The following is a 17,444-nucleotide window of genomic DNA, read 5'->3' on the forward strand; positions in this document are numbered from 1 at the left end:
TCAGTTAAATTCTTACTAAATTGATATTTTACGGTAAAATCACCTACTGAAACTTAACAGTGAGGTGAAACCTACCTATATGCCCCAAAAGCTGTTTATTGCTAGTTGATGTTTACTTGTAGGATGATCACTAATGCCTTTTTTTTTTTTTTGAGACAGAGTCTCATTCTATTGCCCAAGGCTAGAGTGCCGTGGTGTCATCCTAGCTCACAGCAACCTCAAACTTCGGGCTCAAGCGATCCTCCTGCCTCAGCCTCCCGAGTAGCTGGGACTACAGGCATGTGCCACCATGCCCAGCTAATTTTTTTCTATATATGTTTAGCTGTCCGGCTAATTCTATTTTTAGTAGAGATGGGGTCTCGCTCTTGCTCAGGCCAGTCTCAAACTCCTGACCTTGAATGATCTCCCACCTCAGCCTCCCAGAGTGCTAGGATTACAGGCATGAGCCACCATGCCCGGCCATTAATGCCCATTTTTTAACATAGCAAAGAACTTTATGTATATGCAGGTGTTTCTTTTTTGCAAACCAACATGATAAACGTAGTAATCTTATGAACAAAATGAATTAAACATAATAAATTTTATGTTATATTAATAAAATGATACTAATAATATGAAGAGTTGATCTAAATTTTTTTCTTTCCCCATGGTTCCAATATTTCCACAAGTTTTACATTTCTGTTACTAACATCTGGGTAAAAGCCCTTTGCACAAGCACATAAATAAAACCCAAAGAATGAAAACTAATCTGAGTGCTTTTTCTCCTTAACTAGAATTCAGGTATAAGATAAAGGAAAAGTACAGCATATTGCTGTTACATAATTCTCCACAGTGGTTAGTATGGAACTATATATATTTAGCAGGTCTAAGTAAATTTTAAATATAATGTGGTAGTCCCAAAGCAAAAATTAGTTCTATCTCCTCCAGAACAATGAAGTCTTTTGAAGATTGACTAGATTAGTCCTTAGTTTTCACTTGGACAAAAATCAGAACTATTTGATGGCTGAATCTTCTGTCAAACTGAGATAATCAAGTTATTATAAAATTATTATAATTACAAAGAGTCCCAGTATACAATCCATGGTGTTAGTGATGAGATAGTCAAGACATAAATTGAAGTAATCTATGAAATTAAATCACTTTGTATATGAGCTTTGCCTTATAGAATATTTTAACTTTTTACTGATGTGTAATATATATATAAAAGCACGTGAATTCTAATAGCTTGATAAATTATTACAGATTGAGTACACCTCTGCACAGCATCCAGAGGAAGAGACAAAACATTACTAACATTCCAGAAACAACCCAGATCCCCTTTCCAGTCACTATCTCCCCCACCTATTCAATTAACCATTATTCTGACTTCTAGCAGCACAGATTAGTTTTGTCTGTTTTATTTAAATGAAATCATACATAATGTACTCCTCCACGTCTGGTTTATTTTCTCAACATTACATTTGAGATCCATTCATGTTTGGTGCATACAGTTGTAATGTGTTCATTCGACTTACTGTATGGTATTCTTTTGTATGAAAAGACCACATTATTGATTTTTCCATTCTCCTGATGGGCATTAGGACAGTTTCCACTTTTTTGGCTACCATAAATAACATCACTATTTGTCTTCTAGTGCACATGTGTATATATTTCTGCTGGGTTTATATACCAAGAGAGGAATAGGATGGGTCAGAGTGTATGAACATGTTCAACCTTAGTAGGTAATGCCAAACAGTTTTCCTAAATGGCTGTACCAACTTACACGCCCAGCAGCAGTGTATGAAAGTTCCAATGCCTCTGCATCCTCACCAACCTTGGTATTTTTTTCTTTTTCATGTAAACTATTTTGGTAGATAGAGGCAGTATCTCACTGTGGTTTTCATTTGAATTTTATTGATCACTCAGGAGGTTAAGTACCTTTTCATATGCTTGTTAATCACCCAGACACCCAGTTTTGTGAAATACCTGTTGAAGTCTTCTGCTATTTAAAAAAATTGGATTGTCTTTTTCTTATAGAAGTATAGTTGTTCTTTATTCAGAACATGAGTATTTTGTTGGAAATAAGTATTGCAAATATTTTCTCACACTCTTTGTATCTTTTGATGAAGATAAGTTCTTAATATAATTTATCATTTCCCCCTTTTATAGCTAGTACTTTGTATGTCTCGTTTAAGAAATCAACTTACGAAGGTGTTCTCCTTTATTTTCTTCTAAGAGCTTTATTGTTTTTTACCTTTCATGCTCAGATCCATAATCCATCTAAAACTGATTTTTGTGAATGCTGCGAGGTAGGGGTCAAGCTTAACTTTTCTTCATATGTATATCCAATTAATCCAGCACCTTCACCGAAAACATTATTCTTTGCCCACTGCATTGCCACCTTTGCCATAAATTAAGCAACTGATTTTTGTGGGCTGTTTTTAGATTCTCTATTCTTTTCCATTGATCTGTCTATCCTTCTACCACAATGTCTTAATTAGATGTCTTGATATCTCATAGTTTAAGTTCTCCAAGTTTAAACTTTTTCTTCACAATTGTCTTCACTATTCTACCCCTTCATACTTCCACATATATTCAGTGTGTCAACTTCCATAAAAACTCAGGCAGGTATTTTAGACTATGTTGAATAGTCTAAAATGTATACAGGTTGAATGTATAGATCAGTATGCATAGAAGTGACATCTTTACTGTCTTCTACCCATGATTATGCAAATCCCTCCTTCTTAATTAGGTCTTTCAAAATTTCACCAGTTAGGTTTTAAAACTGCCTTTCTGAATTTTAAACTTACATAAATTAAAAAGTTATATATCAATTCCCCAAATCCTTATGTCTTAAGCAAGGATAGAGCCCATCTACAGCAGAGTAAGGTCAATGCACAGGGATAAGCTAAGAGGAGAGACAGTCAATCTAGTGATTCAGCCCCTTAATCAAGTCATTCCTGAGGCAAACTCTCCCTCTGGCCTTTAGTAGAGGTTTCCTCTTCCTCCCTTAAACAGGAGTCAATAAAGTCCCTGTTTTGATTAAGTTATTAATGGCTTTAGCTGTTTTGTGGTCCATTGTACTGGAAAGAGTTATAATGTAGACATTTAGGATAAAGTGTTTAGAGAACTTGCTGACTACCTGGATGTAAGAAGTGAGGAAAACTGTCAATAATGATGCCCAAGTTTCTAGCTAGGGCAGCTAGGTAAAAATGTGTCAATCACTGAGGGGCGAAACTGCTCGGGGCACTAGGAAAGATGATTAGATGTGAGCATGTTGATTTTGACTTGTGGTAGAGGACATTCAAATAAAGATGTCTAGCAGGCAACTAGAAATATGGGTTTAAACCTGTGAGAGATCTGGGCTGGAGATGATTAATGTGAGACTCAGCAGATAGATAGTAACCAAGGCCATGGGTGCAGTATATGGTATCAGTGGAGGATCTGGAATAAAACTCTGAGGAATGCCAACATTTAAGGTCCTGGAAAGGAGATCTAGGAGTGGCCAGCAGGAAGAAAACAAAATTTTATCTGGTAGACTTCATTACAAAGGATCAAAATTTATATATTTCGCATTGGTGCAACTATCCTATGTTTCAATGTTCAATTACTCTGAATGATAACTGGAAGACAATCTGTCTTCATTTATGTTTTTTAAAGTTTGAGGTTTTCTGACAGCTTTCATTCCTTTTAAGTACAACCAAATCTACTCTACTTCTCTCAAAAGATTAACCTACACATGAAAAAAACAAGAAATAACTTTTTGACCAACAAGCTGAAAGCTTGAAGTTTATGCAAAACAAAACTGCTAAAAAAGAGAAAAGTTGGAGAGAAATATGTTATTTAAGAGTATGGCGGCCGGGCGCGGTGGCTCACGCCTGTAATCCTAGCACTCTGGGAGGCCGAGGCGGGTGGATCGTTTGAGCTCAGGAGTTCGAGACCAGCCTGAGCAAGAGCAAGACCCCGTCTCTACTAAAAATAGAAAGAAATTAATCGGACAACTAAAAATATATAGAAAAAAAATTAGCCGGGCATGGTGGCGCATGCCTGTAGTCCCAGCTACTCGGGAGGCTGAGGCAGAAGGATTGCTTGAGCCCAGGAGTTTGAGGTTGCTGTGAGCTAGGCTGAGGCCACAGCACTCTAGCCCGGGCAACAGAGTGAGACTCTGTCTCAAAAAAAAAAAAAAAAAAAAAGAGTATGGCAAATATGTCACAGGCCTCTAAAGCCATTTTATCACTGTGAATTCTCTCCTAGTCAGAAGAAGACCATTTCTGACCCGTATGCAGCTGCAATGCTACCTTTACACTCTCTTCCTGAAACTTATAAGTCGGATCCACACAAAGGGATCAATCCTATTCTATAGCAATTATAAATGCTATAGCATTTTCGATAATAATCCTACAAACCTAATTAAGACCAAAAAACTTACTATATAAGCCCTTAAGTTACATCAGCCATATTCCTATGGCTGAATTTTTCTTCTAGATTTCTAAAGCTTTAAAGATTGAATAAAATTACATATTTTCTATTAAAGAAGCAGCAGCCAAGTAGAGTGTCCAATCTTAATTTTGAAATTAGATCTCCATCTACTTTGGCATTTCAGCAGCACAATGTTGTCTGAAATACTGACATTGCTTCAAGTTGCTTGACTATTTTTATCTTGTGTAACTATAATGTTAACACCATAAGACAAATCAATAAATGTGATAAATCTGGCTAATGGATTTGCTCTTGCAACTTGAGGATATACAATACAGTTTCAAATACCTGCAAAACAAATAATATACTCTAAAAGATAATACTCAATTAAAATTTTTTTCATTTACCTTTATTTCTGCTCCTTTTGATTTTTTCTGCCAGTCCCATACAGTAAGCATATGCTCATTGGAGTCATCAATAACACATAAATGAACACCTGAATCCTAAAGAAAAGTCAAGTAAAGGCATTAAAAAATTCCTGGATAAGGCTGACTTTCTAAGAAAGAAATACCGTATTATTAAAATTGTCAACAATAAGATAATACAAAACCCTTTAAACTCATTGTTCTTTGAAACGTAAGGATCATATTATTTCCTAAAATTGTATTTTCCTCAGAAATACAAAGATTCTTTTAAAAATATATTTTCTATTTAACAATTTTTTTCCCCTCGGTTGATTTCTTCTTGACATCTAGCCACTTCTACTATTCAGAGATGGCAATTAATTTTGAGGATATCCTAGCCCCTTCAGCATCTTGTGCTTCCTTCTTGCTTCCTGTATTAAGGTATTTTCCTTTGAGGTAGGCAGGAAGAATTGTACATAATTTCATAACTTTGTTCCTGACTAAATTTTGATAGTTTGATGATATAAGCTATAATTAATTGCTACTTTAAAGTTTGCTGATGTCAGTTTTCTGTGCTATATATGTTTACATTAATGTGAAATCAAAAGTAAAAAAAAACATAATTAAATTTCTATTTTTCTGAAACCATTTTCATTCACATAATTTAAGCCTCTCAGTTTAAGGAAAACTATGGATGATACCCTAAACAATTTTTTTTCTAGTCGCATTTGTTGTATATGCCTTGCAATGTCTATGGAACAAAGATTATAGTGAACAGTGAGAGGCACTGAGGAAAGGCAGAGGTTACTCTCTTCTTTTTACCTTTCTCTTAGCCCGTATTGGAATGATTATCAGGAAAGTTAGAGTATGAGGCAATTCAAGATAGTCTTAACTACTATAACACTGGTATCAACAACCTGACAACAGTTCTTGCTATAGAGATTTTTAGGGAAAAAAGAGAGTAGAAGTATTTCCTTTCTGTCCTCTTATCTTCTTTTCTAAACACCTTTCTCCCAATTCCTGACTGGATGGACTCTTGACATTCAGTGCCTTCAAGCTGGCAAAGTTCCTAAATTCACCCAAATTTATCTTTCTGCTCTAAAAGCATCCCTTCCTCCATGTTTCACAAAACTCCCATAATCCAGAATACAGCTGCTGACAGCTAAGAACTGAAGAGATAATATGAATACATTCTAAAGCTAATATATTCTAAAGCTGTGGTCCCCAACCCCTACGCTGGTATTGGTCTGTGGCCTGTTAGGAACCGGGCCACACAGCAGGAGATGAGCTGCAGGGCAGGCGAGTGAAGCTTCATCTGTATTTACAGCTGCTCCCCATTGCTCACATCACCACATAAGCTCTGGCTCCTGTCAGATCAGTGGCAGCATTAGATTCTCATAGGAGCACGAACCCTATTATAAATTGTGCATGTGAGGGATCTAGGTTGTGCACTCCTTATGAGAACCTAATGCCCGATGATCTGAGGTAGAGCTGAGGCGGTGATGCTAGCATGGGGAGTGGCTACAAATACAGATTATCATTAGCAGAGAGGTAAGACTGCACAATAAATGTAATGTGCTTCAATCATCCCAAAACCATCCCCCTACTCCAGTCCGTGGAAAGACTGTCTTCCATGATATTGGTCCCTGGTGCCAAAAAAGGTTGGGGACTGCTGTTCTAAAGCATAAATGAGTCCCAGCAAATTCTAGAGGGGTATTTATCTCTGAAATTGAAAAAATATGGATCCTAAAACGTAGACGGGTACCTGCATATATAACCATAATTACATATAATTAAAAAAAGAACAATGTTTAAATGAGTAAAATCCTGCCTTATTTTCTCCTCAGAATAAAGCCTCAAGGCTTAGATAAGACTGCTAGACACCAAATTTTAAACCCATACTGTCATCAATTCAGAACCAAGATAATTAATGATTTTAGGGAATACAAAGGTTTGTTTCCATTGCTCCAATATGACACAATAAAAAGGCAGTATTTGTGCAGAATTGGCCAAGTTTCATGTGTGTGAATTTTCTAAATAAAATAGATCTCTTCTATTATTCAAGCTTAAGTGAAAGCACATCCCATTGCTTGTTTCTAATTGTACTATGCTATGTATTATTATTCTAACCATTTCCTGCTACTACAGTGGAATCCTATCTCAGGACAGAACAAAATTAAGAATAATTAAGTATAATATCTTGGATCCTAACTAAATCAAAGTACTTTAGTACTTAGTCAAAATGCTAGCCCTTTAATAATAGGTAGCATCTCATTTTTCAATTCAGAATTATCACATTATATGGACATTGAGCTTAACTTCTTTTCTGCTTTTTTGTTCAGCTTGCTTACTTCTATTAAAACTGTTACTTACTGCTTTTGAAAAACCCAGGCATCCCACTCCACGCTCAAAAGTTCCAAGTCCAATAATTTGCAGTGTGGACAGACTGACTGAATCCCACACCCTGACATGGGGTTGTAGAGGCTGTGAAAACATAAGATAGAAGGACTAACTGGTATTCAGGCAAATTCAAATAAATACCACTACCACATGGAACTATCTGTCATGTTAAAAAACCAGGAAGAATGGATAAATATCTGATAAAAACTCTACTAGATTTAGACATGCCTCCAATGAATCGAGTAGGTATTTTCTTCTCATACTATGAAAACAAGGAAACAACGATATTAGCAGTAAATAATTTGAGTATTTATTATGTGCCACATACTATTCTAAGTATGACATGTTAATTCATTTAATCTTCATAGTCCTATGAGTTACAGGTACTATTATAATTATTTAACAGATGAGGAAACTGAGATACAGAGATTTAAATAACTTGCCAAAAGTTATACAAGCTACTAAAAGGTAGAGTCAGTATTCTAACCCAGGCAAATTGCTCTGGACACTTCGCTTTTAGCATTACCTACATTCCTGAGAAAATATTAAAATCAATGTCCAATAAATTGCTAAGCAAACAGCCCTTAAGTTGAATTGGGAACTGAATGGGGTCTTAGAAATCATCCAGCAGAACCTTTCTATTCCTTTTCTTTAAAGAAACTGAAGCCAGAGAATGTCATGAGTAGTCACACACATGCCTAATCAGTCATCATTAATATTTACTGTTGATCCTCAGAATTAAGGAATTTATTATGTAAACCAACTGATTAATATTAACTAGTAGCTGAAGCTATTTAAATGGTATCAATTCTAGCAATACATAAAATCAAGTGGTTAACTGGGTGCAGTAGTGCACACCTGTAGCCCCAGCTACTTGGGAGGATCTCTTGAGCCCAGGAGTTCAAGCCCACTCCAGGCAAGATAGTTAGAACCTTCCCACTCCTGTCTCTAAATATAATAAATAAATGAATGAATAAAATAAAATAAAACCAAGAGATCCATCAACTAAGGAAAACTGCAGTACCTTCTAGCAGAAATTGATAAGTTACTCTATGTAAAGAAAAAGATAATGAGCATATCAGTCCTCTGATTTTTACAGGCATATAGTTTCCTTAGGGAGAACACTTATTTTTCAGAAAAAATATTTAGTATGATTCTCTTTTGTCTTTTGAAGTGTTCTTACATTCTAACATGTTTCTTCCTTGCTCATAGTAAAAATTCTCAAATTTTAGAAGAATAAAATAATTGAGTTGTGGTTAAAATTACAATCAATTCCAACCTAATAGCAATGTCCCTAGGTACAGAATGTATGACACTGTGCCACTCACCCTTCCATCTTTATCCACTCCAGCTATCTGTCCAGTTGCAATCCTCATTTTGTCAGGATGTATAGCAAGGCTAAAAAGCAGTATTTAACAACAATTTTAAATATAGGAAACATGTGAAATAGCAGAAACGTACTTTTTTTGGTATTTTTCAAACCAATAGTTTTTAATCATTAAAAAAACTCATTTTGACATACTTGTTTTCTTTAGTAAATCAAACATCCATTATCTGAAGATTTCTAAGTTTTCATCTGTATCTTGTCTTTGTTAAGCTGAACAAATTAATGGAACACTAAATGCAAAAAAAATCACAACCGTGGCATGCTAACAAATTAAACTCTATTCATTTGTTCAAGTTCCTTTCTAGTCCATGCACATATGTACACATATTCATATGGTTTTATTATAGTGAAGATGCAATATTGTACTGTGTAATTTTAATCTATTAAAATATAAGCATTTTTTCATTTTCCTACATAATTCTTAAACATTATTGTTAAACATACTAACAGCTCTACCATCTTTTAGGCCATTTCTACTTTTCTACAAAAGAAAACAGCAGTGAACATCTTCACACATAGTGCCTTAAACCTTTTAATTAGTTTTTAATGCTAAGAAGTTAAACTTGGGGCAAGGAATTTTTAAATAAAAATGGAAAGTAGTGAAGCATATGTGCCCAAATTGCTCACAGTACACATATAAGTGACTAGCAAAATTTAAAAAATGATGTCTTCATGTCCTTATCTAGACTCTATACCTTGCAACCAAGGTGTAAGCTTATATGAGAATATACATTTTTTTGTTTCTTTGTATGTATTGCTCATTATTTTCCCAAAGAGTAGTATCAATTTAAATTGTCACAAAAACAAAAATGTTCTAAAAGTTTCACAAGTTCCCCATATTAAGAATTATCTTTTAAAATGTTTCAATAATTTAATTGCTATAAATAGTATCTTGTTTTAATTTCTCTGATTAAGAGGCTAGAGTTTACCAATATGTTTCTATAGCCAATTCCATTTCTTATTTAAATAATTTATGTCCTGTATTGAGGTCAACTATATTAAAGGTAACTAAAAATCTAACATATTAACATCTTGCCTTTTTTTTTTCAGTCTCTGTTGCTTGAATCAGATCTCTTTAAACAAAATTTTTAAATTAAAATTTCTAAATTAGTTAATAAATTTGCATGATTCAACTATCAACAGCTATAAAAGATATACTGAGAAAAGTCTCTTTCCCACCTGCCACATCTACTAAGATCTCATCAACTTCCCTACCCACTGTGGTTCCTATTCAGGTAGTCATTGTAATTAGTTTCTTTTTATTAATAATTCTAGGAAATTTTTACATATGTGGAAAGCCAAGATGAACATTTACTTTCCACCTCTTTTTTTACACAAATGGTAGAACAACTGTGCACATTCTCCTGCTCTTAAATATTTGTATTTAGGAATATATCTTAGGGATCTTTCCAATTAATACATGAAGCACTTCCTCATCTTCTTCCCAGTTACATGGTGACCTACGGACACACTACAACCTGACTAGTTCCCAACCAAAAGATATTTAGGCTGTTTATAATCTTTACTATCACAAACAATGCTGCAATAAATAATTTTGCACATATATGATTCTGCAAGTGTAAAAGGCAGTATTTTAATTATCTCTAAAAGTTTGACATTCATATTTTAATAGTCATATATTAATTTTTTTCTAGATATAGTTGCCACAATAGTATAGGCATAAAAGAAAGTTTTAAATGGTGGAAAACAATAGATTTAAGCAATAAATGATTGAATTTAGCTAAAGAATAACAAATTTATTGAGTTTAAATGCCTAAGCATTTAAAAGGGTTCTCATATTTTAACAGTTTGATATCCTATGGGATACTTTTATGATCCTTATTTAGTCATGATTTCTTTCTTCCAAAAACAAAAGCCTTAAGCCCCAAATTTATATACAAAGGACAAATCCTCAATAAATCTTAGGTAACCAATAACACGCTCAGAAACGTGAAAAAGTCCAGTCTACCCCACATATATTTCATACTGTAAACCAAAGAAGAAAAGGACTATAAGGGATTTGAGAAAGCAGAAGTTCCAACTGAGATTTATGGAAGGTATATTTTATTGCTGCTGCTACCACACCAACCATTTTGGAGGACTTCTAAGTCCGTTTTTTTTTCTTTCTAAATATATTCCACAGAATGCCCATAATATCCTTACATTCTGCACTTTCTCTAAGAAATAATTTTCAATAAAATCCAAATTTAAAAAATTAAAAATGAGGGGGGGAGGGAGGGTAAGGGCATCATATGTAACCTAATCATCTGTACCCCCATAACATGCTGAAATAAAAAAAAAAAAATTAAAAATGAGGGCATGAAAGAACAAAATAAACCAGTGTTAAATGATACCAACCATTTCACACAGTCTGTATGACCCAGGTAGTGTCGTTGAGTTCTCTCCTCATAATTAAATAGTACTACTACTGATGCAATGAAATAAACTATTTCCCCGGTAGGAAGAAGGTAAACATTAGCTCTACAGTCCTTTCCTCGATAACCATATCTTAAAAGAAAAAGAGTCAAGGTTTTTAATAGATATAATTTTCAAGGTGTTAAATTAACAATTTTTTCACAGATACTTAAGGGAATCAGGAAGGTATAATGAAAAGAGGACTGGACTAGACCTAGAAAACTCATGTCCTATCATTATACCTTGTGCAACCCTGAGTCTTTTAATATGTTTAAATCTTAGTTTTCTCATTCACCAGACAAATACAGAGTCCCTAATATGTACCAGGCACAGTGCTGAACATACAATTCTGAACAAAGCAAACAAGGGGCCTATGTCCCTGGAACTTACGCTTTGGCAAAGAAGACAGATATAATCACCAAATATATAATTACAAATTGTGGAAAGAAAAATAACAGGATGCTAGGAGAAAGCATACATGAAGGACCTAGCTCAGATGGAGAGAGAAGGGAAGGAGCAAAGTAAGACTACATGATATTTATGCTTGATCTAAATGATGAATAAGGGACAGACAGGCACAGTTTGGTAGACAGAATATTTGTTACAAGTAAGTTGTACAGAATTACATGATTGGTGAGTTTTTCCAGGCTGATTTCTGCCTAAAGGAAGGAATAATTCAAGAGATGTGGGAGGAGGTGTAGGAGAATGGAGGGAGATAGCAGAGTTCAAACTATTAGCTCCTGTCTGCTTCTCTGAATTTCTCAGAGGTTCTAAGAGAAGTGAGAATTTCTAGATGAAATTAGGAGAGATCTGTTTTAGACCACCATTTAAAAAAAAAAAAAAAAAAAAGTCTGGCTGAGAAGTTAATTCTGGAATTAGAATCAGCCTTGTTAATTTGAACTCTGAATAAGATAATTCATACCATATTTAGTTTCACAGGTTACAAAATGTTTAACTGATGTTTTCTTATTTAATTCTTACAACAGCCCTGTAAGGTAGGGGTTATTAGCCCCTTTTATAAGTGAAGAAAGTTATGCTTCATAGGGAGTAAGTGGCAGGGCCAAAACTCAAACACTAGTCTTCTAATTCCAGTCCAGTGTCTTTTCTACTATACCACCAGTACCTGCTGTGATGCTCATGAAATACGTGCTTGCCCTTTTCTGAAGACATTAATTTTGATGGCTTCACATCGCTAATAGCAAAATAAATATGTGAAAGGATTAGAGATGATGTCTTCTTTTAAATTTCTCTAGTGGTTGTTATGTTCCTTATATTTACTTTTTTGGTACAAAGACAATTTTGATAGAGATTAGGTAAACTCATTTTTCTTAAACTAGAGACAAAGCAAACAAATCTGCTGCCATGACAGAGAAGGATACACCCACTCCAGTTTGAGCTTCTCAGGAGGCAGTTCTGTTCTGATGTCATCATAGTTGTCAACATCAGAAGGAATGAACATTGTAATTGGCCGACCTCGCATAAACATTTTAACATATTCTCCTTCTGTTGAAACACAAGACAAAAATTAAGTCACATGTATTTTCTGTATAATCATAGAAAAGTGGATTATTAATGTGATACAATAAAAACAAGACAAAAATAACTGCTTCAAAATTTTATTCTCATTATATGTAATTTTTTTGTTATACAATTGTTCCTTAGTGTCTATGGGGGATTGGTTCTAGGACCACCTCCCTCAAATACCAAAATCCATGGATGCTCAAGTCCCTGATATAAAATGGCATAATATCTGCATATGCATGTCCTGCTGTATATTTTAAATCACCTCTAGATTACTTGTAACATTTAATACAATGTAAATGCTATGTAAATAGTTGTTATACTGTATTGTTTAGGGAATAATAAGAAAAGAGTCTATACATGTTTAGTACAGACAAAATTTTTTTCCAAATATTTTTGATCTGTGGTTGGTTGAATCCACAGATGTGGAATCCATGGATACAGAGGGCTGACACTGACTCTCTCTCTCTCTCTCTCTCTCTCTCTCTCTCTATATATATATATATATATGAATATAAATAAAAAAACCAAAGTGATACTATAAAGATCTAGTCCTAAACACTGTAGGAAAAACAACCTTGGCCATTTCCTTGAGAATATTTTCATAATTAACATATAATTTATCTAAGTTGACACATTTCTTCAAGGCCAGAAAGGCTGAGGTAGGAAAATACAACAGAAAATAATTTTGTGATGGAAGTTTTTCTAACAGTTGAAAAGAAGAGAGAGATTATTCGGATAGACAACGACCATGTCCACCACACTACTTGATCAACCTACTAATGTTTATTTTTTATTTTTTTATTTTTTATTTTTTTTGAGACAGAGTCTCACTCTGTTGCCCTGGCTAGAGTGAGTGCCGTGGCATTAGCCTAGCTCACAGCAACCTCAAACTCCTGAGCTCAAGCGGTCCTCCTGCCTCAGCCTCCCGAGTAGCTGGGACTACAGGCATGCGCCATCATGCCCGGCTAATTTTTTCTATATATTTTTAGTTGTCCAGCTAATTTCTTTCTATTTTTTTAGTAGAGATGGGGTCTCACTCTTGCTGAGGCTGGTCTCGAACTCCTGAGCTCAAACAATCCGCCCGCCTTGGCCTCCCAGAGTGCTAGGATTACAGGCGTGAGTCACTGCGCCCGGCCAATCTACTGATGTTTAATGACACATAAAAAACATGACCTCACAAATTAAAAAGCTTCTACACAGCAAAGGAAACAATCAACAGAATGAAGAAGCAACCCACAGAATAGGAGAAAATATATGCAAATCATATATCTAGTAAGGGGTTAATCTCCAAAATATATAAGGAATTCATATATTTTGGATGTAGTGAATTTCATAGTAAAAAAAATTAGTAACTGATTTTAAAAAATGGGCTAAGGACTTGGATAGACATTTTTCCAAAGACACGAAAATGGCCAACGGGTATATGGAAAAATGTTCAACATCACTAATCATCAGAAAAGTGCAAATCAAATATTATTTCATACCTGTCAGGACAGCAATTATCAAAAAAACAAAAGACAGCAAGTGTCGATGAGCATGTAGAGAAAGTGGAACCCCTGCATGCCACAGGTGGGAATGCAAAATGATACAGCCGCTATGGAAGACAGGATGAAGGTTCCTCAAAAAATTAAAAACAGAACTACCATATGACCTAGCACTTCCACTACTGGGTATCTTCCAAAGAACTGAAATCAAATATATTAAAGATACTAGCACTCTATGTTCATAGCAGCACTATTCACAACAGCCAAGAAGTGGAAACAACTTAAATATCCACTGACAGATGAACGGATAATGAAAATGTGGTATACATACACAACAGAATACAATTCAGCCTTAAAAAGATAAGAAATTATGCAACATATGCCAACATAGATGAACCTTGAGGACATTATGCTAGGTCAAATAAGCCAGTCAAAGAAGGACAAATATTGCACGATTCCATTTAAATGAGGTATCTAAAATTGTCAAATTCATAGAATCAGAGTGGAATGGTGGTTACCAGGGGTTGGGGAGGGAGAAATGAGGTGTTAATAATCAACAGCCATAAAGTTTCAACCAAGCAAGATGAATAAACTCAAGAGATATGCTGTATAACATTGTACCTATAGTCAACAATAATGCATTATACACTTAAAAATTTAAGAGGGTAGATCTCATATTAAGTGTTCTTACCATAATAAAAAACAAAAACATGACCTCAGAATATACCACGAGGAGAGGAGCAAACACTTTCATAAATTCATGGAGAAGGGGACTAATAGCTATGCTACTCAGCATGTGAGTGGAGCTAGAAGGTGGAGGACCAACTTCTCTTACTTTACAATTGTGCCTACAACCAGCCTTGAGTCTAAACAGTTAAATTCAATTGGATTATAATACACTAAAATTTTCAAGACACTGCTAGGAAACAGTTTTCTTATTAGCAGCACAGGTTCTAAAACATCTTTTATTTATATAAACCAATAGTTGTTTATAAGATCTGCAAAAGTCTAAAAGTAAAAATGTTAAACTCTAGAATCAAATCAATATTTATTATATATCTTTTACAAAGGGAAACAATACTTCACCAAACAGATGGGACCATTTCTTATTCCTTCAAAAACAAAAACAAATAAAGCCCATTCATCCCTGCCCCAAGCATCCTGGTGATCTACATATAGGTAGATTTAATAAACGTTGATGGTGATTGTGAAAAGGTCACAAACCAACCTAAAAGGAAAGAAGAAAAGGACTAGTACAAAAGCATAGGAAATGTCTAGCAATTGCCAACTTGTCTATTATGATATGAAAATAGCATTAGAACCAGAATGAAAATATGATCATCAACCAGAGGCTAAAACAACATTAGGATCTCCAATAATGACTTAAGCTACATAAGGAAAAGAGTACATAATAATCCAGCAGTTTATATAGTGCAAACCATGAAGATGAAGGAAAGAGAAATTATTTGCTGAATGTCTGCAAGTATGTCTTCAGTCAGATTAAAAATCATGCTTGTTATGGGTGAGAAGTTCAAGTTATTTTTATTATTATTACTCACAGTGTGCTTGGCCTCGGGGTTTGATCTAAGAACAGGCTAAGACCTCCCACACTATGATTTTAACACCACATGATATGTCTTTATTACTTCTGAATCTAAGAGTGGGCTCTGCTTCCTGATGATTTTTAGCATAGCTGGACTTTGATGATAACTAAATGATTAACAGCTGTAAATATCCCCCTTCTGCAATCATCTTTATCTGTACTTCCTTGTCCTCTATTGTATATAGTTTACTTTTTAGGTGTCAATTTGTCATATAATTTTCCCTCTAGTTTTTTTTTTTAAGATGATAAAAATTTGAAGGCAGATCTCTTGTCCTTTGGAATTTCTCCCAGGATCTTTGATCAGAGGTGTACATCATAAATGCTTTCTGAATGACATTTAATAGATGCTTCTACTGCAACTTAGAAGGGAATATATGTCCAGCAAAGGGTAAGGATTAGCAAAGTTAAGATGAAAATGCTTTCCCTGCCTGTGCACTGGTAGTATATACGTTGGAGATCAAGTATATAACTAAACATTCTAATAATTCCTGGCAATACATTGTAGTGGAAAGAACACAAGCTTTGGAAAAGACTAAGATTTGAGTCCCAGCTACATGTCTTATTAGCTGTGAGACTGTGGCCTCACTTTCCTAATATGTAAAATGACAATAATGTTTACCACTTGAAATTGTGATTGATTAAATAAGACAACACACTGTAAAGCATAATATGAGGTCCTTGACAAATATTTATCCCCTTGCCTTTGAGGAGGATTTGTGACCATTCGAAACACGGTCTAGCAATCGCTCATATAATTTAGTACACTGTGGTATCTCTTCATAAGCTTTTAAGTGACTGTCCACAGAATAGCAAGTGTAGGCAAATAAGCTAGAAATCTGCTGATTCTATCATGTACACTTTAAAACAGGAGTCACAAATTCATTTGCAGGAAATGCAAATGAGAGAAGTGGGAAAGCACAGAACGACTGGGGATGGGGGCACTGGCATACACCACACCCTATCTCAGGCAAGCGGCAGCTAGTGTCAGCTCTATGAAAGACGTGGGCCCAGTACTGATTTTCTCATTTTTCAAGAGAAATAGGAAATCTGTAATTTATTGTGAAATTTCCCAATTTTTAAATGTTTCTCCTTTGCTAAAAAAGGGAAAACACCATGTGACAACACACCTTTGGCCTGCACACAGCACACAGGTCACCAGTTCATAACCTTTTCTTTTAAGATGACAGTCTTTATCTTGGGTATTAGGTAAAATATACAGATGAAGAAGAGTCTCTTTCCTGCAGTTATTGTCAAATTCTAATTGCAAACTTTTTCTTGAGATTCTCAAGTTTCTTGATCTTACAGTCAAAGGACTTATAGTCAATGTTTCTACTACCTCAATGCTACTTTCTGGCTGTGCTCACTGTGAACTACCTAGGAAAGTCAAGGGTAAGGGATGGGCTGTGGGACTGATCAGAGTATGACATCAGTAACATTAATATAAAATCTGGTGGTCCACAAAAAGAAAGTGAGATAAAGAAATTACTAAACTACCCACCTCATAATAGTTAGGAAACACAGTATAGGGCTATCTGTATTCAATAATGAAGCTGCTGCTTACTTAAATGTAATTAATCTTAACATTTCATCTCCAATCTTGGCACAATGAGAATTTCTGGGACTGAGAGGGAGTGAAGAGAACACAAGCGTTGTGATATAGATCTTGGTTTGAATCTCAGCTTTAGAACTTAATAGCTATGCTCAAACAAAATATATTATATATTCTTAGTTGAATGTAATCAATGATAGAGTAGTTTAATTATAAAAGAAGAAATTCTGTAGAATATAGAACATTACTGATAAAAGCTGTTATGTCATTTCTCTAGACA

The 17,444-nt window shown here is 34.8% G+C and overlaps 1 protein-coding gene across 1 annotated transcript in view; it reads right to left on the minus strand.

The window, feature by feature from the left end:
- EML4 (echinoderm microtubule associated protein like 4) overlaps window positions 1-17,444 on the minus strand; it is a 180,085-nt gene that overhangs the window by 36,929 nt on the left and 125,712 nt on the right. The window contains exons 8-12 of the mRNA XM_012653843.1: window positions 12,384-12,507; window positions 10,948-11,097; window positions 8,531-8,600; window positions 7,176-7,286; window positions 4,806-4,901 (exon numbers count right to left, since the gene is read on the minus strand). Of these exons, the coding sequence (XP_012509297.1) occupies window positions 4,806-4,901; window positions 7,176-7,286; window positions 8,531-8,600; window positions 10,948-11,097; window positions 12,384-12,507 (551 nt within the window). The remainder of the gene's footprint in view (window positions 1-4,805; window positions 4,902-7,175; window positions 7,287-8,530; window positions 8,601-10,947; window positions 11,098-12,383; window positions 12,508-17,444) is intronic.

Source organism: Propithecus coquereli, unplaced genomic scaffold, assembly GCF_000956105.1.
Source record: "Propithecus coquereli isolate 6110/MARCELLA unplaced genomic scaffold, Pcoq_1.0 Scaffold43, whole genome shotgun sequence".
NCBI classification, from domain to species: Eukaryota; Metazoa; Chordata; class Mammalia; order Primates; family Indriidae; genus Propithecus; species Propithecus coquereli.